This window comes from Dryobates pubescens, chromosome 14 (genome assembly GCF_014839835.1).
Source record: "Dryobates pubescens isolate bDryPub1 chromosome 14, bDryPub1.pri, whole genome shotgun sequence".
In the NCBI taxonomy this organism is placed as follows: domain Eukaryota; kingdom Metazoa; phylum Chordata; class Aves; order Piciformes; family Picidae; genus Dryobates; species Dryobates pubescens.
In genome coordinates, this window is record NC_071625.1 from 4037081 (window position 1) to 4062001 (window position 24921).

Genomic DNA, 24921 nt, shown 5'->3' on the forward strand with positions numbered 1-24921 from the left:
AGAGCAGTAGAAAGTGCAGCAGCTTGGGCTAGGTCTGTGGTGAGGGTGTTCTGGGCATCTCCAAGGTGGTTTGGTCATCACTGCAGGACCTCTGGGGACCTTCTAAGGACCTTCTCTATCCCACCATATATATCCATTGTGTCTGTCTCCTCTCCGTGCAACCATCCACTTCATCCATGTCTTCTCCATCCCACCACACCTGTCCACTGTGGCCATCTCTTCTCCACGTCACCACACATTCACTGTGGCCATCTCTTCTTTTCCATCCCACCACACACATCTGCTCCATCCATCTATTCTCCATTCCACCATGTACATGTCCACTGTGTCCAACTCTTCTCCATCCCACCACACAGATCTGCTCCATCCATCCCTTATCCATCCTGCCATAGCCAACCATGTATCCTGCGTGGTGGGGAGTGCCCTCCTGTGGCCAAACCACCTGCTCCACCAGAGAAGGAACCCAGAGGTGCTGGTGCCACCACTTCAACCACACTGCTTCTGATGTCCAGAAGCATCCCAGAGCCATGGGTTTTCCTCCTCCCTACACAGTTTATTGGTGTAGATGCTCCAGTGTGGCCATGGTCCCATAGCAGAGCATGGAGGTCCCACCAAGCACAATGGAAAGAGTCTCCAGGTCTGGAATCAAGATGGTGGGTGGAGGCACCTTCCCACCAGACCCTCACTGGAGACCTTGGCCAAGTTGGTTGGAGTTCACCCATAGCTCCATCTATCGTCACACCACGGGTTTGAGCTCTGCAGCTTGGCCATGGGGGTGCTGGGAATTGAGCAAGACTTTCACGTGGCTGTGAGGACACCAACCACATCTCCTGATGGCTGAGGTGACCTCTCCTCTCTCCCAGGGCTTGAAGAAACCCAACATCGAGGAGATCCGTCACGCCAAGAACGCCGTCTTCAACCCTTCCATGTTCGGTAGCTCGCTGCAGGACATCATCTCCATGCAGAAGGAGCGGTACCCTGACCGGCAGCTGCCCTGGGTGCAGACCCGCCTCTCCGAGGAGGTCCTGGCCCTCAACGGGGACCAGACCGAGGGCATCTTCAGGTAAAGCCATCTCCAGCTGCAAGGAGATCCCCCCAAGATGGTGACAACCTGCATGGAGGAAACCATAAGGAGTCACTTTGTTATGGGGCAGTTGGCCACTTCCCTATGTCTCCAGGAGTGTCTTTCTCCTCCTGTGGGCCAGAGAGAAGCCAATCAACTTCTCCTTGCTCCAAGGCCGTGAGAACTTGCCCACAGCAAGGTCATGCCCATTTTCTGGTGCCCACCAGAGTAATCTTTTCCTTGGGGTCTCCACACAGCCCCTAGCCCTACAACGCTTCCAGATGTCCCTATGGGGCAACAACCATGTCCCAACATGGCTCCATCCCCACCTGATGTCCCCTCTTGGCTTTCCTTGAGCCCCACTTGCACCAAGGAGAACCTCAAAACCCTGCAGGTGGGTCCCCATCTCTCAGTTGGGGACCAAGATCTCCTCCCTTCTGCAGAGTCCCTGGTGACATCGACGAGGTCAACGCTCTCAAGCTTCAGGTGGACCAATGGAAGATCCCCACCGGCTTGGAGGACCCCCACGTTCCTGGTAGGACCTTGGAGATCTCGTATGGGGGTGCAAGATCAGGTGCCTCATCCAGCAGGTCTCACATCTCCTCATCTTCTCCACTCCAGCCTCTCTGCTGAAGCTGTGGTACCGGGAGCTGGAGGAACCTCTGATCCCTCACGAGTTCTACGAGCAGTGCATCACCCACTACGAGAACCCCGAGGCGGCCATCGCGGTTGTCCACTCTCTGCCCAGGATCAACAAGATGGTGCTGTGCTACCTCATCCGCTTCCTACAGGTACCACCAGCACCTCCCCGGCTCCCTGGGGCCACCTCCCACTCCAGGTGCTTCTCTTGAGGTAGTTTTAGGTTCCTCAAGGTGCCCCCTATCTCCAAGAAGGCCAAGGGCATCCTGGCCTGCATCAGGAATAGTGTGGCCAGCAGGAGCAGGGAGGTCATTGTGCCCCTGGACTCTGCACTGGTTAGGCCACACCTTGAGTCCTGTGTCCAGTTCTGGACCCCTCAGTTTAGGAAGGACATTGAGACACTTGAACGTGTCCAGAGAAGTGCAACGAGGCTGGGGAGAGGCCTTGAGCACAGCCCTGAGAGGAGAGGCTGAGGGAGCTGGGGTTGTTTAGCCTGGAGAAGAGGAGGCTCAGGGGTGACCTCATTGCTCTTTACAACTACCTGAAAGGTGGTTGCAGCCAGGAAGGGGTTGGTCTCTTCTGTCTAGCAACCAGCACCAGAACAGGAGGACACAGTCTTAAGCTGCACCAGGGGAAGTTTAGGCTGGAGGTGAGGAGAAAGTTCTTCACCAAGAGAGTCATTCATCATTGGAATGTGCTGCCCAGGGAGGTGGTGGAGTCCCCATCCCTGGAGGGGTTCAAGAGGGGATTGGACGTGGCACTTGGTGCCATGGTCTAGTCACGAGGTCAGCGGTGACAGGTTGGACTCGATGATCTGTGAGGCCTCTTCCAGCCTTGGTAACTGTGGTGCTGTGATCCCATCCGCGAATCGGGAGGTCTGCTCGGTTTCTCCACCCACCTCCTCAGCCCTCCCCTTGCTCCTCCCATGCCCAGGTGTTTGTGCAGCCAGCCAACGTGGCCGTCACCAAGATGGACGTCAATAACCTGGCCATGGTGATGGCCCCCAACTGCCTGCGCTGCCAGTCGGACGACCCGCGGATCATCTTCGAGAACACGCGCAAGGAGATGTCCTTCATCCGCGTCCTCATCCAGCACCTCGACACCAGCTTCATGGAGGGCGTCCTATAGCAGCCGCCGCCCACCGGCCCCGCCCTGCCCCGCCCAGGAGTCCTCTCCCCTCCGACCCCAGCTGGGTTGAGGAGCGCAGAACCTGTGCTCCTCCAGGTTCCGCAAGGACCCCGCAGGAGGGTGCCAGGTGGCTCGTGCCCATCTCCATCCCCATCCAACTTGTCCTACGGCAGGACATGGGACGGTTCCTGAAGCCCCATGGTGACCTTCTGGCCATCTCACTGCCCGCCTCTTCGGAGGGACTGGCCGCTGGGGAGGTCTCCAGGGATAGCAGCATCCCCCTCGGGGATGGCTGATGTCTCCGGCCTGGGTGTCCCGTGTGGCTGTGGGTGGCGGCGGGTGACAATGTGGAGGACCAGGGAGGTTGGAAGAAGATGGAGGAGGAGACCCATCCAATGGGACCACGTCCCCGTCAACAGGAGCTCCACTATCTCCATTGGGGTTGGGTCTCTGGCTGAGAGCAGAGCTGTGGGGCAGCCGTGGGGCAGGGAGGACATCCAGGGCCAGGAGAAGACATCAGTGCTGAGCTGAGTTGGTGTCGAGTGCTTGGAGAACATGGGACATCATGCACCAGAGAGTCCCAGTGCCAGGAGAGACCCAGCCCCAGCTGGGGGCATCTGATGGTGGAGCTGGGTGCTCCAAGGGGTGGGTGCTGGGGGGCACCTTAGGGAGTTGTGGTTGTCCCAATCCAGGGTTGGTTGTCCACCATGGGGTGCTGGAGGAGCTGGGCAGGGACCCATCTCACCGTGTGTTGGCACCACCAGACCTGTCTCAGAACCCATCAGGTCTGCTTGGCCTTGCTGGACTCATCACAGGACACATCATCTGCTCCTGGCCTTTAAAGACCCATCCTGACACCCATCATCTCTGCATGGCCCTGCTGGACTCATCTCGATGGCCGTCATCTTCATTTGCTCCTGCCAGACCCATCTTGGCTCCCATCATCTCCTCTTGCTCCTCCTGGACCTATCTTGGTGCCCATTATCTCTGTTTGACCTTGCTGGGCCCATCTTGGTGCCTGTCATCTCCTGCTCCTGGTCAACCCATCTTGGGTCATCATTTCCTGCTCCTCCTGGACCCATCTTGGTGCCCACCCTCCTGCTCCTAGCCAGCCCATCATCTTGTTCTCCTGGACCAATGTTGGCACCCAACTCAGCACCCATCTCCAGATCCTGAACCCACCTTGGCACTCATCATCTCCTGGTCCTGCCCAACATCTTGGAGCCCCTCATCTCTGCTTGACTCTTCTGGGCCCATCTTGGTGCCCTTCATCTCATTCTCCTGGCCAACTCATCTTGGCATTCATCAACTCCTTGTCCTCCTGGACACATCTCAGTCCCCATCATCTTCTCCAGGTCCTGTCCAATCTGTCGTGGCACTCATTTCCTCCAGGTCCTGCCCAACCAATCTTGGAGCCCCTCATCTGTGCTTGACCCTACTGGACCCATCTTGGGTCATGTCCCATCATCTCCTCCTGGTCCTGTCCAACCCACACTGGCACCCATCTCCTCCTGCTCTTGGTCTGCCCATCATCTCCTGATCTTCTTAAACCCATCCTGGGGCCCATCATCTCCTCCAGGTCCTGTTCAAATCCACCTTGGCACACATCTCTTTCTGCTCCTGGTTAACTTGTCATATCCTGGGCCTCTTAGACCCATCTTGGTACCCATCATCTCCTCCAGGAGCTGCTCAGCCCATCTTGGTACTCATCTCCTCCTGCTCCTGGCCCACCCATCATCTCCTGGTCTTCTTAGACACATCTTGGCACCCATCATTGGGTCCTCCTGGACCTACCTTGGCACCCATCGTCATCTCCTGCTCCTCCTGCACCACCCACCTGACCTCCTCCCATTCTCTCCCATTCCCACCACTGGAACCCCCCCATACCCCATCTAGGAGGTGTCCCCCACCCCACAGATGCCCCCCAAGTGCCTTCAGGGCCAAGTGGGACCATGGTGGGCACCCATTGGGCAGGTGGGTGGCACCTGCTGCATAGGCACCCATCAGAGGATCGAGATCTATAGGAGTTATTAATTAGGACCCCCCCTAATTAAGCAATTTGGCAGGGGGGAATGTCCCCAAAGTGGGGATCTCCAGGATGGGGAGGTCCCTGGAATAGGGGGTCCTCAGGGTTGGGGGTCACCAGAGCATAAGCACTTGGGGGGGGGGGGCACCCAAGATGAAGGGGGGGAGTGTCTCCAGGGCGGTCCCCAGAGGGAAAAGTCCCTGGGAGGGGGAGAGGGATTGGGGGCCACCCCAAATTGGGAGTCTCCAAGATGGGGGGGTCCCCAAAGATGGGGGAGTCACCAGAATGGGTGGTCCTCAGGATTGGGGGGTACCAGAGCAGAAGCACCCCAGGGTACCCAAGATGGTGGGGTGCAGTCTCCAGGGTGGTCCCAAGAACCCTGGGTCTGAGGGGGAGGGGGTCCCTAGAGTTGTGGGGGTGGGGTGCAGGTTCATCCCCAGGGGGCTGTCTCCAGAAGGGGGAGTCCCTAAGGTTGCAGCACCCAAAGTAGGGGTCCCCAAGGTGTGAGGGGAGAGGAGTCCCCAAGGTGAGGGTCCCCCAGGTAGGAGCACCCCAGGGCTGGGGGGGTCACCCAAGGTGGAGGATGTCCACAAATGGGGGTACCCCCAGAAAGGGGGGTGGTCCCCAGAGTTCGGAGGGGTCACCCAACGCTACCTCCCAGCTCTGCTCACTGCCAGGGGATGGGGGGGACACAAAAAACACGGTGCCAGGGGGGTTCCTACTCCCCCCCCCCCCCAATTTCCAGTTAAGAAACACTCATTGATTCCCCCCAGCCCCCGTTTTAGTCCCTTTTTGCCCCATTTTGGGTTTATTTATTGTTTTAAAAGGCAGAAAAAATTCTATAAGGGACAAAAAACATCCCTCGGCCCCCCAAGATCCCACCCCGGGGGGCTGGGGGCGTGGCTTACGGGGAGGGGGGACCCTTCTGATTGGGGGCTGTATAGAAGACCCGCCCACCCCTCCCTAACCCCTCCCAAACCCACCAATCCCGGCGTGTGAATAAAGCAACGTATGGAGACGAGCCGTGGAGAGCAGCGCGTTCACTCTGCAGCAGAATGAGGGCTGGGAAGGTGGGGGCTCTGTAGGGGCATATATGGGTCACACCCCACTATGGAAGCCCGCCAGGCCATACATCCCCTACGGGGGTCTGTAGAACCCCCAGCCTGGCCATACATCCCCTGTGGGGGTCTGTAGAACCCCCAGCCTGGCCAGTGCATCCCCTGTGGGGGTCTGTAGAACCCCCAGCCTGGCCAGTGCATCCCCTGTGGGGGTCTGTAGAACCCCCAGCCTGGCCAGTGCATCCCCTGTGGGGGTCTGTAGAACCCCCAGCCTGGCCATTGCATCTCCTACGGGGGTCTGTAGAACCCCCAGCCTGGCCAGTGCATCCCCTGTGGGGGTCTGTAGAACCCCCAGCCTGGCCATTGCATCTCCTACGGGGGTCTGTAGAACCCCCAGCCTGGCCAGTGCATCCCCTACGGGGGTCTGTAGAACCCCCAGCCTGGCCATACATCCCCTGTGGGGGTCTGTAGAACCCCCAGCCTGGCCATTGCATCCCCTGTGGGGGTCTGTAGAACCCCCAGCCTGGCCATTGCATCCCCTGTGGGGGTCTGTAGAACCCCCAGCCTGGCCAGTGCATCCCCTGTGGGGGTCTGTAGCGCCCCCAGTCTGGCCATCACATCCCCTATAGGGGGATATATGGGCAACCACACGCACCCATAGACCCCCGCATGCCACAAGGGATTGTGGTTGTCTATAGGGGCACTGGATCCCTGCAGGGGATGTGTCTATAGGGGGCTCTGAGTGTCTATAGTCCCTGGGTGTCTACAGGGGGCTCTGGGTTTCGGCGGGCAACAGGTTCCAGCCGGAGCGGTCCGTCAGGGCACCACTTCCGGCGTGACTTCCGGTCCCCAGGCCCGCTACCACCATGGCAATAGCAGCGGCGCGTTACTTTCGCCTCCTTCCTAGGGCCTACGGGACGGCGGGGCCCGGGCTGGCTTACCAACAAGGACAGAGCCCGGAGCCACGGATCCGGGAGTATTTTTACTACATCGATCATCAGGGGCAGGTACCGCAACCCGAACAGCCCCGGGGCGGGCCTGGGCCCGGCCTTCCGCCCGGCCTTCCGCCCCGCGGCCTCCCGGTGCCGGAGCCGGGGGGGTCCTCGGAAGGGAAGAACCGGCTTCTGGCCGTAATGGGGTTTTGAGGGGTCTTTGCTCATTTCTTGCAGCTTTTCCTGGATGACACCAAAGTGAAGAATTTCATCACTTGCTTCAAAGGTAGAACAGCTCCCCCAGAATGACCCCAAATCGCTGATTTCCCTGCCACGGGTTTGTTCCTCCTGAGCCTTAATGGGGCTGCTGCTGTTAAGCGAGGAGTGAGCACTAGCGGAGATAGGATCCCTAATGAGGGTCTCATCTTTAATCGGGATGTAAGCCTTAATTAGAGTCTCATCCTCAGTCAAGGTCTAAGCCTTAATTAGGGTCTGATCCTTATCAGGATTAAAGCCTTCATTGGGGTCTCATCTTTAATTGGGGTCCCAGCCTTAATCCTATTGTGATACTTGACTGGGAGCTGATCCTTAACTGCAGGTTGATTGTGAGGATCCTTTATGATGCTTAATTAGTCTTATTCTTAATTGGCATCTTACCTTTAGTGAGAATATAATTGAGATCTCAGGACCCAATCCTTAATTGGGGTTTGATCCTTAACTGGGGTCTGATCTTTAACTGAGATCCAGTCTTTAATCAGGATCTGATCCTGAACTGAGATCTCAGGATCCAAACCTTAATTGGGATTTGATTCTTAATTGGATTTGATTCTTAATGTGGGTCTGATCCTCAGCTGAGATCCAGCATTAATTAGGATCTCATCCTTAATTTGGTCTGGTTTTAATTGTTCCTTAACTGGGGACTGTTGCATCACCAAATGACTCCCTAAAATGGGCCCCCACCACCACCCAACCCCCCAAACTATGTCCCATCACCAAGTAATCTCCCAGCATGGCATCCCACCACTGTAAGACCACCCCAACATGGCATCCCAGCACCAGATAACCCCCTAAAGTGGGGTCCCATCACCAAACAATGCCCTGAATGATGTCCCCCCCTCACCAAGCCCCCCTTCCCCACTGGGGTTGAATTGCCCCTGGGTGGGGCAGTTGGTGGGGCAGGTTGGTGAGGTGCCTCCACCCATCTCTCCCCTGCAGATGTGGCCTTCCTCAGCTTTTTCTTCAAGCGGCTGGAGCCCAACCGCAGCGGGCGCTACGAGAGCCACTTCCCCTTCCTGTCGCGCTGCGGCCGCGAGCGCAACTTCCTGCGCTGCGAGGACCGGCCCCTGGTCTTCACCCAGCTCCTGCCCGGCCCCAGCGCCAGCCAGCTCCTCTCCTACTGCGGCGGCGGCCAGAGCCTGGCGGTGCCCTTCCAGCCGCAGAGCCTGGCGATGGCACCGGGGAACGGGCGGCTCTACCACCCGGCACCGGCCAGAGCGGGCGGCGTGGGCCTGGTGCGGTCAGCGCTGGCGGTGGAGTGGAGCTCCTGTTTCCAGTATGAGCGGGGCCCTGAGCAGCCCCCAACGCATTTCAACTGGGAGGGGCAGCGGTACCGGCTCACCGGGGAGCTGCTGCCACTGTTGGGTGCCGATGGAGATGAGGAGACACCGGCTGTGCCCCTGGCACCGCGGCAGGGATGAGGTGGGGGCATCCCAAACGTCACCGGCAGCTTTGTGGTGAGGGGTGGTGGAGATTGGCACTGGGTCACGATGGAAGGGATGGTGGGTGCCACCATGGAAGGTGCCACCATGATGAGGTGGGTTCTGCCATGGTAGGTGCCACAGTGGTGGGGAGGTTGCTGGCATGATGGGTGTCACAGTGGTGAGGTGGGTGCCATGATGGTGGGAAGGGTACTGCCATCATGGTTGCCACAATGGCGGTATGGTGCTGGCACAGTGGATACCACCAAGGTGGGCCAGGTACTGCTCTGGTAGGTGAGATGATGGTTGAGTGCTACCGTGGTGGGGTGGATAGTGCCCTGATGAGGTGGGCACTGCCCTGGTGGGTGTTATGATGATGGGGTGGGTGCTGCTGTGGTGGGTGCCATGATGGTGGGTGGATGCTGCCATAGTGGGTGCCACCACAGTGCTGTGAGTGCTGCCATGGCACCATGGGTGCCACCACAGTGACCATAACCCCCATTAAAGACTCACTGAATTCCCCCTTGGCCGAGCTTTGTCATTTCCTCGACACCAAGAACTCCCCCGGATGTGGGGTACAGGAGGGGTTTGGGGGTGCCAAGGCAGCAGCATGGCATTCCCATGGGGTCTGCCCCTTCGCATCACCGTGGTCACCACATCACCTCCTGCCTGGTGGGAACTTTATTAACCAGAGTCCTTGTGCTGCTGAGCCAGGGTCACTGCTTGGCACACCGTGGCCTCAACCTGCAGCGAGGCACTGCCAGGGGAATCCGCGCCAGCAACAGTGAGATAGTGCAAAAGAGCACCAGGAGGAGGAGGGAGACAGCAAAGATAGGGAAGGCAAGACACACGGGGACGCCGCCGTCACCAAGCTACAAGTCAAAGTAGTCCAGGGCCCCGTGCCGAGGCAGGCTGGTGGTCCAGACAGCATCAGCTCTACCAAGCTTCACCAGCAGCTTGCAGAACTCGGCCTTGGCCGCGGTGAAACGCGCCCTGTCCACCGCGTCCTCGAAGAACCAGCCAGAGCCCGAGGGGGGCCGCAGGTGGTTGGTGATGTAGCAGTCCATGGGGTAGGGGTAGATGACGAGGCGAAGGTAGGGGAGCACCGTGGTCTTCTCCAGCAGGACTTTGAGCGCTGGCGTGGAGAAGAGGTTGCCAAAAAGCCCCAAGCACCGCAGCTGGGAACAACGGCAAATCGCCGGCAGCAGCTCGTCCAGCTGGGAGTCTGTCAGCCGGCATTCCATCAGGTCCAAGTGGAGAAGCGAGGCTGAGATGGTCTCCAGGAGCTGCCGCAGAGGTTGGAGCAGAGCTTCGGTGAAATCGTGGCCGCTCAGGTCCAGCTTCCGCAGCGCCGGAGCGTGGAGGCTCTGCCGAAGGTAGTTGAGGTCCTCGGGAAGCAGGGAACAAAAAGCCAGCTCCAGGCTTTCCAGGGGAGTCTGCAGGTCACTGCCAGGGTGAGAAGGTGCCGTGAGCTCACGCCAAAGGTGGCACAGACCCACCAATGGATTAAACCTCATCGTGGGGGTGATGCCCAGATTGCCACCCGTGTCGCTCCCCACCACGGCTCAGAAAGAGCAAGGTGAGGACCAGCTCCTCCAAAAGCCCGAGAAGGTGCCATAAGCTCACACCAAAGCTGGCACCGTGCTGGGATGGACCCACTGATAGATAAACCTCACGATGGAGATGATCCCCAGATTGCCAAAGGCAAATCCACCTGGGTCCCATCCCACCACAGCATGGAAACAGCAAGTTGAGGACCAAACCTTAATCGAGAAGGAGCTGTGAGCTCACACCAAAGATGGCACCACACTAGCATGGACCTACTAATGGATTAAACCTCATCATGAGAATGATTCCCTCATCATGGCGTGAAAGAGTGGTCAGGCATTGGAACAGGTTATCCAGGGAGATGGTGGAGTCACCATCCCTGGAGGTGTTCAAGAAACGTGGCTGTGGAACTTGGGGCCATGGTGGTGTTGGGTTGAAGGCTGGACTCTTAGAGGCCTTTCCCAACCAAGATGACTCTATGAAAAAAGGACCAACTCCACCAAAACCTTACCTGAGAAGGTACTGGAGGTTCCCTGAAAGCCTGGAAGACCCAAAGTTGAGCTCCTTGAGCCTCAACAAACTCCCCAGCTGGCCAGCGAGCCGCCGGAGGCTGGCATCCGTCCCCGACACGAACCTCCGCACATCAACGTTGCTGTAGGGCAGGCGAAGGCTGAGGAGGTTGGGGAACCTGGTGAGGTGTGGCAAGACCACGCAGAGGCCGGAGAGCCCCAGGTTGTTGAAGCGGAGATCGATGCGCCGCACGCCACAGGCGTCCAGGCAATCCAGCAGGGTCACGGTGCTGCCCACAGACAGCTCCTCGGCGTGGAAGTCCCTGCACCTGAGGCGCAGCAGGCAGGTGGCGTTGGCCTGGAGAGCATCTCGCAGCACAGCGAAGGACGTGCTGTTGACGAAGAGGTCTGTGCGGATCTCCACGCCGAAGGGCTGTGGAGCCTCCAAAGCTCCCGAGGGACCTTTCCAACGTTTGGAGCCGTGTTTCAGGTGCTCGTTTTGGTGTTTGGAGACCTCCAGACAAGCTTTGGCTAAAGCCACAGTGCTAGACCACAGGCTCATCCCTTCTGGGCCACCACGGGCTTCGTCATCCGGCAGATCCATCATGTCCAGCACCCGCAGGCAGCACCGCCTCTCGCTGAACAAGAAACCGGTGAGACGGGGGCAACCATCAGCCTCCCCCAGGCCCAAGGCAGGGTGAGGGTATTGGGTTTGCTTTCCCCCCGGCCTCACCAACCCACCGTCTTCCCACCACCAGCGCACCCCCATATCCCTCAGGAGGAAGAAAATGTCTCCTGCCCATCCTGGCAAGAGTTTGGCACCCACCTTGCACCACGATCAGGCTCCTCCAATGTCTGGTGGAGATGTGCCACAACGGCCAAGATGGTAGCTTGGACACAAAGCTTCCTTGGTACCCCTTTGGGGTGGTGCTGAAGGTGATGGTCAAGGTTAGCCAATAACCGCTGGAAGCTGAGGACTGGGAAGGGCCAAACGGCCACCAAATCCCGCACCACCAAGGTCCGGCTGTCCAAGAAGGCAGCGCTGAAGAGGACAGGGTAGAGCTCGTTGGGGAGGGTGCTGAGGGTACGGCGGAAATCGGACTCGTAGCTCACCAAGCGGCGCGCGCAGAGGAACACCAAGGAGTCCATGCTGGCACCTGGCAATGAGGTGGGGAGGACACAAGTTGCTGGTGAGGTTGGGAGGGAAGCCTTGCTCGGGTTGTGGGGTGGCCTTACGGTAAAAAACCCGTCTCGTGGTAACCCCTCAGCCAAGACATCCACACACCAAAGGGACCCATGGCAGGAGGGTAGAGACCCCCAACAAAGGGGCAGGATCCCTAACCAAACCTGTCCCTCCCATTATGGGGACACCCAACACCTCTATAATCCAGTTCCCCCCCATCACTGGGCCCCCCTAGCCCAGCTACCCCCTTACAGGGACACACCTCTCCCCCCTCCCCCCACCCCCCCCCCAACGCAGCTCCCCTCATTTCAGGGACCCTCCAAACCCAGTTCTCCCCGTACTCCCCTAACCCGGTTCTTACCATCGCAGGTACGCCCCACAGCCCCTCTAACCCACTTCCCCCCGTGACAATCGCGACGATCCCCCCCTCCCCCCAAGATGGAGATTCCCCCCCCTCCCCCCAAGATGGAGATCCCGACCTCACTCACTCCCGGCCGCTCCTAGGTTAGTCCCCTCCCCGCCGCACTTCCGGGACTACGCGATAGCTCCTCATCCCCTCTCTGTACCAATCAGAGAGCGCCATCCCCAATGGAGGCGGGCTTGACTCCGTCCCTCCCTGATGCTGGCGCTTCTCACCCTCTCATTGGCTCCGGACGTTATCCGTCAGAATTTCCCCTCTTTCCATTGGCTGAAGTGCGGCGGGAGCGGGAAGTTCGCTCTCTCGCCGCCCTGAGGCCCGGCCCCTTGAGCCTCCGTGTCCGGGGGGCTCCCGGTCCCTGAGACCCCAGAGAGCCGGCCCCGGGCTCGTTATGGCTGCCATGGAGCGGCAGCAGGAAGTAAAGGCCCTGCTGAAGCGGTGGGAAGCGGATTTCTTCCGGGAGCGGCAGAGGAAGCCCAGCCAGGTGGGGAGGGAAGGGGCTGAGCCCTTCCCGTGCTGGTGGTGGGCTCTGGGCTGCCGCCGGGTGGACTGGGGGAAGCCTCAGGGGTGGTTCTGCCCCTTCACTGGGATCCCAGTATGGTCCCTGCCTCTGCCGCGACGTTAAAGCGCAGAGAGGGTCCCAGGCAGCTCTGACCGCAGCTCTGCAGGGTTTTCCGTAGGGCTTTTCCATAAGGCAATTCCCTAAGGCTCTTCCATAAGTCACTTCCAGCATGAGCAGCAGCACCAAGGCGATCATCATCCCCCTGTGCTGGGGCACTGGTGAGGCCACACTCCAAGAGTACTGGGATCGGGTTTGTGTTCCTCGCTCCCGAAAGGACACCGAGGGGACGGAGCAGGCCCAGAGGAGGGCAGTGAAGCTGGTGGAGGGCATGGGGAACCTGGAGAAGGGTCTGGAGTACGAGGAGAAGGGTCTGGAGAACACCTGAGGAGACGCTGAGGGAACTGGAGGGGTTTGATCTGGAGCAAAGGAGGCTGAGGAGAGACCTTCTGGCTTTCTACAACTCCCTGAAAGGAGGTTGGAGCCAGGCAGGTGGTTTTAACTGATGGGACAAGGAAATGGCCTGGAGTTGCTCCAGGAAAGGTTTAGGTTGGATTGAAGGACAGTTCCTTCATGGAAAGGTTTGTCCTGGAGGGTTCTTAAAGCCATGGAGATGTGGTGCTGAGGGCCATGGTTTGGTGCTGGACTTGGCACCCTTGGGTCAAGGATTCTTCTCCTTGCAGGCTGACGTTGAGGAGGCTCCAGAGGACATCAGACGTGAGTGTCACCCCTGCCCCCGCCCAGAAAAATCTTTTGGGGTCCTAGGTGAAGCTGTGGGTGCTTTTGGGTGGGGGCCACCCCTTGTCCCAACCCAAACCCTCACCACAGAGGGGGGTTTGACATCACGGGGAGGTTCTCTGGGGATACGTCTGGGTGGGAGCTGCTGTGGTTCCCCAGTAAGGACCAGAATGTCCCCAAAATCACCCCAGGACTCTACAAGGAGTACAAGACACTGAAACAGCAGAAAGAGGAGATGGATCCAAGCAGGATCAGCTCTCCCAGCCCCCAGGAACATCAGGAGACTCCAGCCATGGAGAAGGTGCCAGAGGAATCCCCTTTTTGGGCTTTGGGATTTGTCTCCAGTAGCATCAAACCCCCTGAGATCCACCCTGCACTGGAGGCCTGGAGGGGAAAAGTTGGGATTTAGCAGGTTTGGGGGTAGAAAAGTTGGGATTGTGCTGGCTGGGGGTTGGAGAAGTTTGGATTTAGTAGGCTCTGGGATGGCAAGGTTTGGATTTAACAGGTTTGGGGTTGGAGAAGTTTTGGATTCAGAAAGATTTGGGATGGAAAATTTTGGATTTAGCAGGTTTTAGGATTTAAAAGTTCCTATCTAACAGTTTGGATTTAGCAGGGTTGGGGAGGAAAATGTTTGGATTTAGGGAGTTTGAGGATTTTAAAGTTTGGGCTTAATAGGTTTGGGGATTTTAAATCTTGGATTTAATATTTTTTGGGGGGGGGGGGATGAAAAAGTTTGGATGGCCTAAAGTTGGGGGTTTGAACGTTTGGATTTATCAGGTTTGGGGCCACACAGGTTCAGATTTAGCAGGTTTGGAGATGTAAAAGTTTAGCTTTAACAGGTTTGGGGATGAAAATGTTCCAGGTGGGCAGGTTTGGGGATGAAGAGGCTCAAATTCAACAGATTTTTGGGATGCAAAGGTTTGGATGGAACAGATTTGGGGGGTGGGTTGAAAAGGGTTTGGGGATGCAGGGGGTCAAATTTGTCAGGTTTGGGGATGCAAAGGTTTACATTTCAGCTGCTTGGGGAGTGAAAAGTTGGCATTTCCCAGATGCTGGGGTTGAATTTCAGGGTCTGAGGTCTCGTTCCAGGTGCCAGACTCTGGGTTTTGGGGTGCACACCTGAACCGCCAGCCCAGAGCCCCCAGGCCCAGCCGCCACGCCCGCGCCGTGCCCAAAGCCTCTGCCCAGTTCTATGGCATGAGGCTGAAATCCAACCTGGCAGCTGCTGGCAAGGTCAGGGATGGGTGGGACGAGCTTCCCCTCAAGCTTCCCCTCACCCTTTTTGTCCCCTCTCCTGCCAGAGACCCTCAAAATCATTCCCCTACTGCCCAAGCACCCCAGAATTGTTCTCCTCTTGCCAGAGACCCCCAAAAGTGCAATCCCACCTCTCCAGAGCTACTCAGAATCTCATCCCCCTCCTGCCCAAGCCCCTCAAAATTATTATTCTCCTGCCAGAGACCCCAAAAATTGCAACCCCCCTCCTCACCAGAGCCACTCAAAATCTCAGCTTCTTGCTGGAGCCCCCACATTGTTCCCCTCCTGCCCAAGCCCCTTGAAGTTTCCCCCCATTGCCAGATCTCCCCCCCCAAATCTCATCCCTCTTCTGTCAGACCCCCCCCCAATCATTCCTCTCCAGAGCCCCCCAGCACCTCATCCCTGTCCTACCAGAGTCCCCCCTCACTCTTAACCAGGGCTGTGGAGCACTCCCAAACCCCAGTGCAGGTCCCATCTGCTTTTGGATGTGGGGTGAGGAGCTTTGGAGGACAATCTGACCCACATCTCTCTTTCCTCCATGCCCACCAGGAGACACCTCTGACCCCAAGGAGGACCCCAGTTCCCAGGAGGACCCCAACTGTCTCCAAACTTCAGCCAGATTTGGGGACAAGTGACAAGGCCCCACCCCTGGTGCCTTCACAGAGCGAGGAAGATGAGCCAGGAGACCTTGTCCTTCCTCCCTCAGTGTCGGGGCTGGCCCCCATCATACTCACAGCAGGTTTAACACCCCCCCAGACACCCCCTCCCAGTAAATTCCAGCACCTGAAGCAGACAGTGGCACAGAGACTGGGCTCACTGGATCCTGCCTGGCTGCAGAGGTGCCAGGGGACACTTGGTGACAAAGGCACAGCGCTGGGGGACACGTTGGCGCAGGGAGAAACCAAACAGGCCCCCTGGAAGCAGGATGAAGGTGGTGGGGGAGTGATGATGGGAGACTCCACGGGGAAAAGGCCACGGGGAGATGGTGGAGACGGCGTGGTGGCACCGGCAAAGCTCCGGAGATGCTGCCAAAGCTCAACCGAGGCAGCGTTTGCTGCTGCCAAGGAGCTGAAGCAAAGCGAGGAGGAGGAGGAGGTGGTGGAGGAGCGTGTAGCAAGCCAAATGGAGAGCAAGAAGGTGCCATACCCCTCAGAGAACATCCTGGGGGAGATAGAGGAGGAGGGGGAGAAGAAGAAGAAGAAGCCCAGAGTCACCTGTGGAGCCAGTGTTGCCAGGTAGGTGCTAAAGAGCCAGCTGCTTTCTCCCTGGATCCTGCTTTGGTGTTATTTGGGGTGGGAAGGAATACATCTGGGATGGTTTTCAGCCCAATTTTCTTATTTGTCGTCATTTGTGAGGCTCCTTGTTGAGCCCTGAGGCTCCTTGTTGTCTTTGGTGGCATTTTGGGGGTGAAACATGGAGATTCTGCCCCTCAAAGCCATTCTGTGGATGCTGGATGAGGTTTGAGCACCTTTGGTTGGGAGATGACATTAAATTGGATGGGAGTGTTGAGCTGCTGCGGGGCGAGAAGGGTCTACAGAGGGATCTGCTCAGGGAAGGGTTGTCCAGGCTTAGCCCAGGCTCTACAGAGGGATCTGGTCAGGGAAGGGTTGTCCAGGCTTAGCCCAGGCTCTACAGAGGGATCTGGTCATGGAGGGGTTGTCCAGGCTTAGCCCAGGCTCTACAGAGGGATCTGGTCATGGAGGGGTTGTCCAGGCTTAGCCCAGGCTCTACAGAGGGATCTGGTCAGGGAAGGGTTGTCCAGGCTTAGCCCAGGCTCTACAGAGGGATCTGGTCAGGGAAGGGTTGTCCAGGCTTAGCCCAGGCTCTACAGAGGGATCTGCTCAGGGAAGGGTTGTCCAGGCTTAGCCCAGGCTCTACAGAGGGATCTGGTCATGGAGGGGTTGTCCAGGCTTAGCCCAGGCTCTACAGAGGGATCTGGTCAGGGAAGGGTTGTCCAGGCTTAGCCCAGGCTGCCCTGGGCAGCAGTGGAGTCCCCATCCCTGGAGGGGTGTCAGAGCCACGGAGGTGTGGTGCCGAGGGCCATGGTTCAGTGGCCGTGGTGGGGCTGGGTTGATGGTTGGACTCAAGGACCCCAGAGGTCATTTCCCACCCAGGCCACGCTCAGCTCCTCTCTCCCCAGAGCCCCTCGGCTGAGCCGCGGCAACTTCGTGCGGCTCAACCTGAAGAGCAGATCCCACGTCCGCGGCTTCGCCCTGCGCGGGCAGCGGCTGCGCAGGCAGGTGAGGGCCCGGCCCCGCCCAGAGGGCCTTTTGCTTCCCACTTATGGGACTTTGTTCTCCTTTCCTTCCCTTGGTTTCACCTTGGTTTCACCTTCATTGTCCTCTATGTAAACCTCACTTCCCTTTATTTTCTCTTTTTCCTGTGATTTCTCTTGGCTTTCTTTAAACTTCCCACTGATTTCGCCCCTCCGCTTCCCTCCTTGGCTTCCCTGTGACTGCCTTAGCTTTCCCCCCCTTGGTTTTCCCTTTGCCTTTTTCCCCTGGATTTTTTCTTTGATTTTTTTCCTTGTTTCCCCCCCCACACACCACCTTTTTCCCTTGCCCTTTCGCTTGCCTTTTCCCCTTGGATTTTCTCTCGATTTCCCATCAATTTCCTCTCAATTTTTCCCTCATTTCCCTGCCTCTTCCCTCGCAGGCCCAGAAGCAGAAGTGGCAGAGGAAGTGGAGCAGCTCTGCAGCCCTGGGCCGCAGCTCCGACCTCTGCTTCCGCTGCGGCGGTGCCGGCCACTGGGCCTCAGCCTGCCCAGGGCGAGGTGAGGAATAGCTGGGAGCAGGGAGAGCATCCTGTGGGGAGCCCTGCTGGGCTGGTGGATTTGAGGAGGGCTGTGATTCCGCCCTGGCAGGGATGACTCCCCATGTGCTGCCGGTGGAGAGCAACCACAGTGGTGAAAAGGAAGAGGAGGAAGAAGAGCCTCCACTTCCCACGCTGGAGGAGGTGGCTCGTCGGACCAACAGCGTCTGCCCAGAGCTCTCTGGTGAGGCCTGACCTGCTCTGGGAACCTTTCCCTATCCCTGTGGGAAGGTTGTGCTCCCAGGAAGTCTGCTTTGGGTTCCTTTTGGACCATTTTGCCCCTTTGGGGGTCTTTTTTAGGTCCTGTTGGACCATTTTATCCCCTTTCAGGCCACTCTGGACTCCATTTGTGGTTTTTATGCCTTTTGGGCCATTTTATCCCTTTTTTTGGCCATTCTGGGCTCTTTTTGATTGCTTTTCAGGCTATTTTGAACTCCTTTCAGACCAACTTAACTCCTTCTGGGCCAATTCAGCTCTTTTTAGATGACTTTCAGCCCACTTGATCCTTTTTTGGACCATTCTAAGCTGACTTCTGGCCGTTTTAGACTCCTTTTCGGATGTTTTGGGACACTTCGTTCACCTTTTGGGCCATTTTGGGCTCCTTTTGGGGTGCTTTTGGGCCATTTGGGGTCTTTCTGGGGCCCTTTTATCTTTCCTTGGCTAATTTAGGCTCCTTTTGGGTGCCTTTGAGGTCACTTTGGCTCCTTTTAGGCCATTTGATCCCTTTCTGGGCCATTTTGGGATCCTTTTGGGCCATTTTATCCCTTTTTTGGTCATTCTGGGCTCCTTTTAGGTGTTTTTTTGGCCATTTTGGACTCTTTTTGGGCCGTTCTGGAACAGGGTGGGAATTGCTGCCTGTGGATCCCAACTTTTCCACCTTCATCCCTGGCAGAGAGTGGAAGCAGCGGGATGAGTTTGGAGATACAAACTTACCTGGATGTGAGGAGACCAACGTATGAGCCACCTGCTCCCCCTGCACCTGTGGGGCCCCTCTATGAGCCAGGGACCATCCAAGGTGAGGCCAAGGGGCTTTGTCCCCTCACATCCCCTCTTGTCCCACCCCTACATCATATCTTTGTCCTCACAGAGACCCCAGCTGAGGTGATCAAGGCTCTGAATGCCCTGGGCTACAGCTCCTTCCGTCCAGGCCAGGAGGTAGCCATCATGAGGATCCTCTCAGGTGGGTTTGGTGTCCCCCCCATCTCCATGGAGTTCAGGATCCCTGAGAGGCAGCTGGATTGTCCCCAGGTGATGTTTCCAACCCTTGTTCTATCAGGTCTGTCCACACTGGTGGTGTTATCAACGGGGATGGGGAAGTCCTTGTGCTACCAGCTCCCTGCTTACCTCTACCACAAGCGCTCCAAATGCATCACCTTGGTTGTCTCCCCACTGGTGTCCCTCATGGATGACCAGGTACCACTTGATTATCCCAGTTTTCCCAGTCCAGCCACTTCTGGCTACACCCCATATGGGGAGGTGGTCACCAGAGACTGCTGTGGCTTCTCTTCCAGGTCTCAGGGTTGCCACCATGCCTGAAAGCTGCCTGTGTCCACTCCAACATGGCCAAATCCCAACGGGAAGCGGTGATGGAGAAGGTGAGAGCTCTGGAATCTCCAGGGGAGAACCAGGGAGATGGTCCTGGTGCTGCCATACCCCTGATCCCGGTGTTCCTGGCTCCCACAGGTGAGGCAGGGTGAGGTGCAGGTGCTGCTGCTCTCTCCTGAAGCCCTGGTTGGTGGATCAGGATCAGGATCAAGCTACCTCCCCTCTGCTGACCGCTTGCCCCCCGTAGCCTTCGCCTGCATCGATGAAGCTCACTGCTTGTCCCAGTGGTCCCACAACTTCCGGCCCAGTTACCTGAGGCTCTGCAAGGTGTGAGAGGTGGTGCAATCCCCGTCCAGAGGAACCCCAAATGCCCCAAAAGGCACCTAAAAGCAGCCCAAAATGGCCCAAACAAGCCCAAAATGGATAAAATGACTCAACAGGAGCACAAAAGGGAATGAAATAGCCTGAAAAGGAGCCCAAAAGGTGCCTAAAAGGAGTCCAGAATGGCCCAAAAAGGGATTAAATGGCTCAAAAGGAGCCTAAAATGAGCCCAGAATGGCCCCAAGAGGGATAAAATAGCCTCAAAGGAACCTAAAATGGCACAAAAGGGAATGGAGTGGCCTGAAAAGAGTCCAAAATGGCCCAAGAGTAGCCCAAAATAACCCAAAAAGAGATAAAATGTCCCAAAATGAGCCAAAAATAGCCCCTAAACAGATAAAATGGCCCCAAAGGAGGCCTAAATGCCCTAAAAGGGAATAAAATAGCCCAAATAGGAGCCCAAAATGAGCTCAAATGGGGATAAAATGGCCTAAAGGGAGCCTAACTTGGCCCAAAAGGAGTTCAAAATGGACCAAAAGGAGCCCAAAATGGTCTAAAAGCAGCAGAAAATGGCCACAAAGGTGAATAAAAAAGAGGTCAAAGTGGCCTGAAAGGACCCTAAATTTTCCCCAAAGGTGCTTAACTTCTGCCCAGGTTACCCAAAAGGAGCCAAAATGACCCTGAAATGCCCCAGAAGGCAGCTAAAAGGAGCCTGAAAGGGGCCAAAAGGAGCCCAAAATGCCCCCAAAGAGCTCAGATGGCCCAGAAGGAGCCCAGCCTGGCCCAGAGGGTCACCCTTTTCCCCCTCCTCCCGGCAGGTGCTGCGGGGCCGCCTGGGCGTGCGCTGCTTCCTGGGGCTGACTGCCACTGCCACGCTGGGCACGGCGCGGGACGTGGCCCAGCACCTGGGCATCCCGCCCCAGGAGGGCATCCCGCTGCGCTCCGCTGCCGTGCCCCACAACCTCCGCCTCTCTGTCTCCATGGACAGGGACAGGGACCAGGTGAGGTGCAAGGATGGAGATGGACGGGCCACGGCGTTTAGGGTTGGAGAAGGGCTGGAAGATGAGGGGAGGGGGCTGGAGCCAGAAGTTCTGGAGAGCACTGGGGATTTGTTGCTGCACTACTGAACTCAGAGTGGATCTTGTAGGACAGAAGATCCCAGCCCTTTGGGGGCAACCTTCAGCCCTTTCTCTGCCCACAGGCCCTCATCTCCCTGCTGCAAGGGGAGCGTTTTGGGGACCTCAACTCCATCATCGTCTACTGCACACGGCGGGAAGAGACAGTTCGGATTGCAGCACTCATCAGGACCTGCCTCCAGGGAACGGCGCTCAGGGAACCCACTGGAGCCAGGGAGCCAGCCCAGGGTGGTGCTGGGAGGAAGAAAGTGAAGGGTGAGTGCCCAAAACGAGCCCAGATTACTCCAAAAGGAGCTAAAACAGCCCAGAAGGCAACCAAAGTTACCTGAAATGAGCCCAAAATGGCCTCAAAGGAGATAAAACAGTCCCACAAAAGTCTGTAAGTAGCCTGAAATTAGCTTAAAAGGGTCCAAAAGGAGCTCAGATGGTCTGAAGTGATCCCAAAGTGTTCTGAAAGTAGCCCAAAATGGCCCGGAAGGAGACCAAAAGGAGAACAAAATGACCTGAAATGAGCCCTACATGGCCCAGAAGGCACCAAAATGGTCCAAAATTAGCCCAACATGACCCAAAAGTAGCCTGAAATGAGTTCAAAGTGGTCCAAAAGGAGCTAAATTGAGCCCAAAATGTTCTGAAAGTAGCCTAAAATGTCCCAAAAGGAGCCCCAAATGGCCCAGAAGGAGATGAAATGGTCCAAAAAGTAGCCTGAAATGGTCTGAAAGGATCAAAAAATGGCCTGTAATGAGTCTAAAATGGCCCAAAAGGAGCCCAAAATTGCCTGGAAGGAGCCCAAAATGAGCTGAAATGTTCCAAAAGGAACCCAAAATGCTCCAAAAGAAGCCCAAAATGTCCTGGAAGGCCCCAACGTGTCCCCAGACCACCCCAAAATCCCAACTTCTGCCCCATCCCACCCTCTCTTCCCACCTCTTCCCAGCCAGGAGCCTGCATCCCACCTGGTTGGCCGACTCTTACCACGCCGGCTTGTCCGCTGCGGAGCGTCGCCGCGTCCAGAAGAACTTCATGAGCGGCCACCTCCGCGTGGTGGTGGCCACGGTGGCTTTTGGCATGGGCTTGGACAAAGCTGACGTCCGCGGTGTCGTCCACTACAACATGCCCCAGAACTTCGAGAGCTACGTCCAGGAGATCGGAAGAGCCGGCCGGGACGGACAACCTGCTCATTGCCACCTCTTCCTGGATCCAGAGGTACCACCAGCAGGAGGGGGGTACCTGGGAGGGAGGTCTCCTGCATTTTGAGGAGGTTTCTCCGAGGGTTTGGAGGTCTCCTCATTGTTGTCTCACCAGGGTGGGGATCTCCACGAACTGCGGCGTCATATTTATGGTGACACGTTGGATTTCTTCACCGTCAAGAAGCTGGTGGGGAAGGTTTTTGCTCCTTGCAAGTGCCTGGAGCTGTACCAGAAAAGGCAGGAGATCATGAAGGTGAGGAAGAAGGGATGAAGACTTCTTCTTCCAAGGGCAAAGGGCTGGAGGTGAAGGAGGAGAAGGGCTTGGAGGTGGAGGAGGAGAAGGGCTTGGAGGTGGAGGAGGAAAAGGGCTTGGAGGTGGAGGAGGAGAAGGGCTTGGAGGTGGAGGAGGAGAAGGGCTTGGAGGTGGAGGAGGAGGAGGGCTTGGAGGTGGAGGAAGAGAAGGGCTTGGAGGTGGAGGAGGAGAAGGGCTTGGAGGTGGAGGAGGAGAAGGGCTTGGAGGTGGAAGAGGAGTTCTCTGGAGGACAAGAAGGGACTGGAGCTGAAGGAGGCAGGAGTGTGCCCATTCTCTCACTTGATGATGTCACACCATGCCCCTGGCAGGACAAGGAGATGGAGGACTCCAAGCTGACCATGAAGGAAGAGGAGAAGAACATTGACCAACGGATCTGCTACATGCACGAACGCACCGTCCCCATCCACCAAACCGTGGAGTCCTTGGACGTACGGGAGGAAGGTGAGGAGGAGGAACCAGCTTCACATCATGGTGGCTTGATGGGTACCAGATCATGGTGGGTGATGAGTCCTTGGTGGGTGATGGGTCTTTGGTGTCACAGGGTCTTGGTGGGCACTGGGTGTTGGTGGCTGATGGGCCTTGGTAGGCAATAGAGCTTGGTGGGTGATGGCTCTTGGAGGGAGACCCTTGGAGACTCCCATGGGACTGAAGATCCCTCCACATCTCCCGGCCCTCCTCCAGGAATTGAGACCCTCCTGTGCTACCTGGAGCTTCACCCACGGCGCTGGTTGGAGCTCCTGCATCCCACCTACTCCCGGTGCCGGCTGCAGTGCTACGGCGGCTCGCGGCAGCTGCGGGACGTGGCGCAGAGGTTGGAACCCCGCCACCTGTGGCACCACCCCCATCTGCAGCAGGTGGGATCCAGAACGTGTCTCCAAGCTGTGGTGATGGTGGATTTCTTGGTATCTTCTGTCCCTCAGCTCTCCACCTGTTGCCGTGTTCCTGGCTCGGGAGCGGCTGGAAGGGAGGGAGTGGAGCCATGGAAGCTCCTTGGAGTTTGATGTGGTCACCTTGAGTGACTCCATGGGCTGGGAGGTGGCCTTGGTGAAACGAGACCTGCGGCAGCTCCAGTGGGACCAGCGGCTGCAGAGAGGTACCTCTGGTGGGCAGCGGGGGCTTGGTGGGCACCCGGGCTTGGAGGGCAATGGATCTTGGTGTCATGGGGTCTTGGTGGGTGCCAGATCATGGTGGCACCAGATCATGGTGGGTGTTTCTGTTGCCACATCTCATTGAGCACCACCTCAACCAGCTCTTGGTGCCTTCAGGAGGTAGCAAGAATGGGAAAAGTGGGGTCCTGGTGGAGTTTGATGACCTCTCCTTCCACTTCCGTGCCTATGGTGACCTCAGCACTGATGAGCTGGACTCTGTCTGTGAGTTCCTCCACCAGCGGGTGGTGGCCAGGGAGAAGACAGCTCTTGGCCAGCTCCGTGCCTGCTTCCGAGCCTTCCGGAGGTAAGGGAAGACCAAAACCTCTGCAGCCCCATCTGTGGTGGCCCCACCCTCCCATGCCCCCCAGTCTGATACTGGGAAGGGCAAAAGGTTGACACCAGGGCACAGTGTGGCCTTCCAGACCTGGGGGCCTCACACTGAGGAGGAGGAGGAGGAGAGAAGCTCTCGGTTGAAGGCTCTGCTCAGCAACTACTTTGAGAAGGAACCTGATGGCTGTGAGGAGGAGGAGGAGGAAGAGGTGAAAGATCTTGGTGACCCTCAGGTGAGCAAATCTTTAACTGGGGAGCTGTGGATGAGTTTGGGATGAGGAAGAAGAGGGTGGTGACCTCGCAGTGTCCTCTCCTGGCAGCTAGAGGGGCAGGAGGCCCAAGTCCGGGCAGACATCCGCCACTTCCTGGCCATCCGCCCCGAGGAGAAGTTCTCCGGCAGAGCCATCGCCAGGATCTTTCATGGCATTGGTGAGCAACCTTTAGGGGAGGTCAGGTTGAGCTTCATCTCCACCACCTTCCAGACTTCTCCTAACTGGCAACTGTCCACCCCCTACAGGCAGCCCCTGTTTCCCTGCCCAAGTTTTTGGCCGAGACCGACGCTTCTGGAGGAAACATCTCACCTTTGACTTCCACCGCCTCGCCCGCTTGGCCACGGAGGAGATCTTGGCCAGCAGGTGACTCATCCTGGGGTACCACATCCTTGAGGTGCCACTGAGATCTTGGCCAGCAGGTGACACAGCCTGGGGTACCACATCCTTGAGGTGCCACTGAGGAGATCTTGGCCAGCAGGTGACTCATCCTGGGGTACCACATCCTTGAGGTGCCACTGAGATCTTGGCCAGCAGGTGACTCATCCTGGGGTACCACATCCTTGAGGTGCCACTGAGGAGATCTTGGCCAGCAGGTGACACATCCTGGAGCCACCACATCTTTAATATGCCACCTTTGACTTCCACTGCCTCATCCCCTTGGCCACCATGGAGATCTTGGCCAGCAGGTGGCACATACTGGGGCCACCATATCCTTAAGTGCCACCAGGGATGTCACCATGGGCCTTCCACCAGCTGAAGATCACATTTTGGTGGGACCAGAGACTATTTTAAAGCTGAGAAATGTGGTGTGACCAGTTTTGGGTTCATTTATGGTGCCCTCAACCACCTTCTTGACCTTGGTGGGGTTTCAGTCTGGATTTGATCAAGGAATTAATAAAAAGCCCCAAATTCACCCCAGTTCTGCCTCCCTTTTGCTTCCTGTGCTCATGGAGGATCTCAAGGACCGTGGTGGTTGGTGGATCCATCACCATGAAGGTCTTGAGGTCCCTGTTGTCACTTCACCTAGCCAGCTGTGACCACGCTGGGTGCCACGATGGCTTTTGGCACCCTGCCTGCTGGGCGGGACCTCCTTGTGGGGGACCTTCTCCCCA

The 24921-nt window shown here is 57.3% G+C and overlaps 4 protein-coding genes across 4 annotated transcripts in view; 3 read left to right on the forward strand and 1 right to left on the reverse strand.

The window, feature by feature from the left end:
• Positions 1-3944, forward strand: part of ARHGAP39 (Rho GTPase activating protein 39) — a 96227-nt gene extending 92283 nt beyond the window's left edge. The window contains exons 8-11 of the mRNA XM_054167201.1: positions 864-1063; positions 1507-1598; positions 1685-1854; positions 2636-3944. Coding sequence (XP_054023176.1) covers positions 864-1063; positions 1507-1598; positions 1685-1854; positions 2636-2830 — 657 coding nt within the window. The 3' untranslated portion in view covers positions 2831-3944. The remainder of the gene's footprint in view (positions 1-863; positions 1064-1506; positions 1599-1684; positions 1855-2635) is intronic.
• Positions 3945-6759: 2815 nt separating this feature from the next.
• C14H8orf82 (chromosome 14 C8orf82 homolog) lies at positions 6760-8633 on the forward strand. Its single transcript, XM_009901020.2, has 3 exons — positions 6760-6921; positions 7084-7132; positions 8062-8633. Exons 1-3 carry the CDS (start codon positions 6781-6783, stop codon positions 8541-8543), a joined length of 672 nt encoding a protein of 223 aa, XP_009899322.2. The 5' UTR covers positions 6760-6780; the 3' UTR covers positions 8544-8633.
• Positions 8634-9366: 733 nt separating this feature from the next.
• On the reverse strand, positions 9367-11824 carry LRRC14 (leucine rich repeat containing 14). The gene is made up of 3 exons (XM_054167329.1): positions 11427-11824; positions 10603-11232; positions 9367-9989 (listed from the first exon to the last, which is right to left on the reverse strand). Exons 1-3 carry the CDS (start codon positions 11747-11749, stop codon positions 9416-9418), a joined length of 1527 nt encoding a protein of 508 aa, XP_054023304.1. The 5' UTR covers positions 11750-11824; the 3' UTR covers positions 9367-9415.
• Positions 11825-12550: 726 nt separating this feature from the next.
• Positions 12551-24200, forward strand: RECQL4 (RecQ like helicase 4). Its single transcript, XM_054167529.1, has 24 exons — positions 12551-12685; positions 13444-13477; positions 13690-13799; positions 14588-14731; positions 15302-15987; positions 16893-16992; positions 17408-17525; positions 17616-17747; positions 18456-18578; positions 18651-18743; positions 18840-18976; positions 19075-19158; positions 19247-19435; positions 20245-20427; positions 20628-20817; positions 21494-21762; positions 21862-21999; positions 22368-22500; positions 22741-22870; positions 22980-23152; positions 23325-23511; positions 23617-23759; positions 23862-23966; positions 24055-24200. The coding sequence occupies exons 1-24, from the start codon at positions 12593-12595 to the stop codon at positions 24174-24176; spliced, it is 3816 nt and encodes a 1271-aa protein (XP_054023504.1). The 5' UTR covers positions 12551-12592; the 3' UTR covers positions 24177-24200.
• The last annotated feature ends 721 nt before the right edge of the window (positions 24201-24921 follow it).

Coding starts and splice junctions, on each gene's coding strand:
- C14H8orf82 (XM_009901020.2), top strand. CDS start 6,781: ATGGCAATAGCAGCGGCGCGTTACTTTCGCCTCCTTCCTAGGGCCTAC. Junction 6,922..7,083: donor ACATCGATCATCAGGGGCAG/GTACCGCAACCC, acceptor CATTTCTTGCAG/CTTTTCCTGGATGACACCAA. Junction 7,133..8,061: donor TTTCATCACTTGCTTCAAAG/GTAGAACAGCTC, acceptor TCTCCCCTGCAG/ATGTGGCCTTCCTCAGCTTT.
- LRRC14 (XM_054167329.1), bottom strand. CDS start 11,749: ATGGACTCCTTGGTGTTCCTCTGCGCGCGCCGCTTGGTGAGCTACGAG. Junction 11,233..11,426: donor GAGCCTGATCGTGGTGCAAG/GTGGGTGCCAAA, acceptor GTTCAGCGAGAG/GCGGTGCTGCCTGCGGGTGC. Junction 9,990..10,602: donor AACCTCCAGTACCTTCTCAG/GTAAGGTTTTGG, acceptor TCACCCTGGCAG/TGACCTGCAGACTCCCCTGG.
- RECQL4 (XM_054167529.1), top strand. CDS start 12,593: ATGGCTGCCATGGAGCGGCAGCAGGAAGTAAAGGCCCTGCTGAAGCGG. Junction 13,800..14,587: donor AGACTCCAGCCATGGAGAAG/GTGCCAGAGGAA, acceptor GTCTCGTTCCAG/GTGCCAGACTCTGGGTTTTG. Junction 19,159..19,246: donor GGGAAGCGGTGATGGAGAAG/GTGAGAGCTCTG, acceptor TGGCTCCCACAG/GTGAGGCAGGGTGAGGTGCA.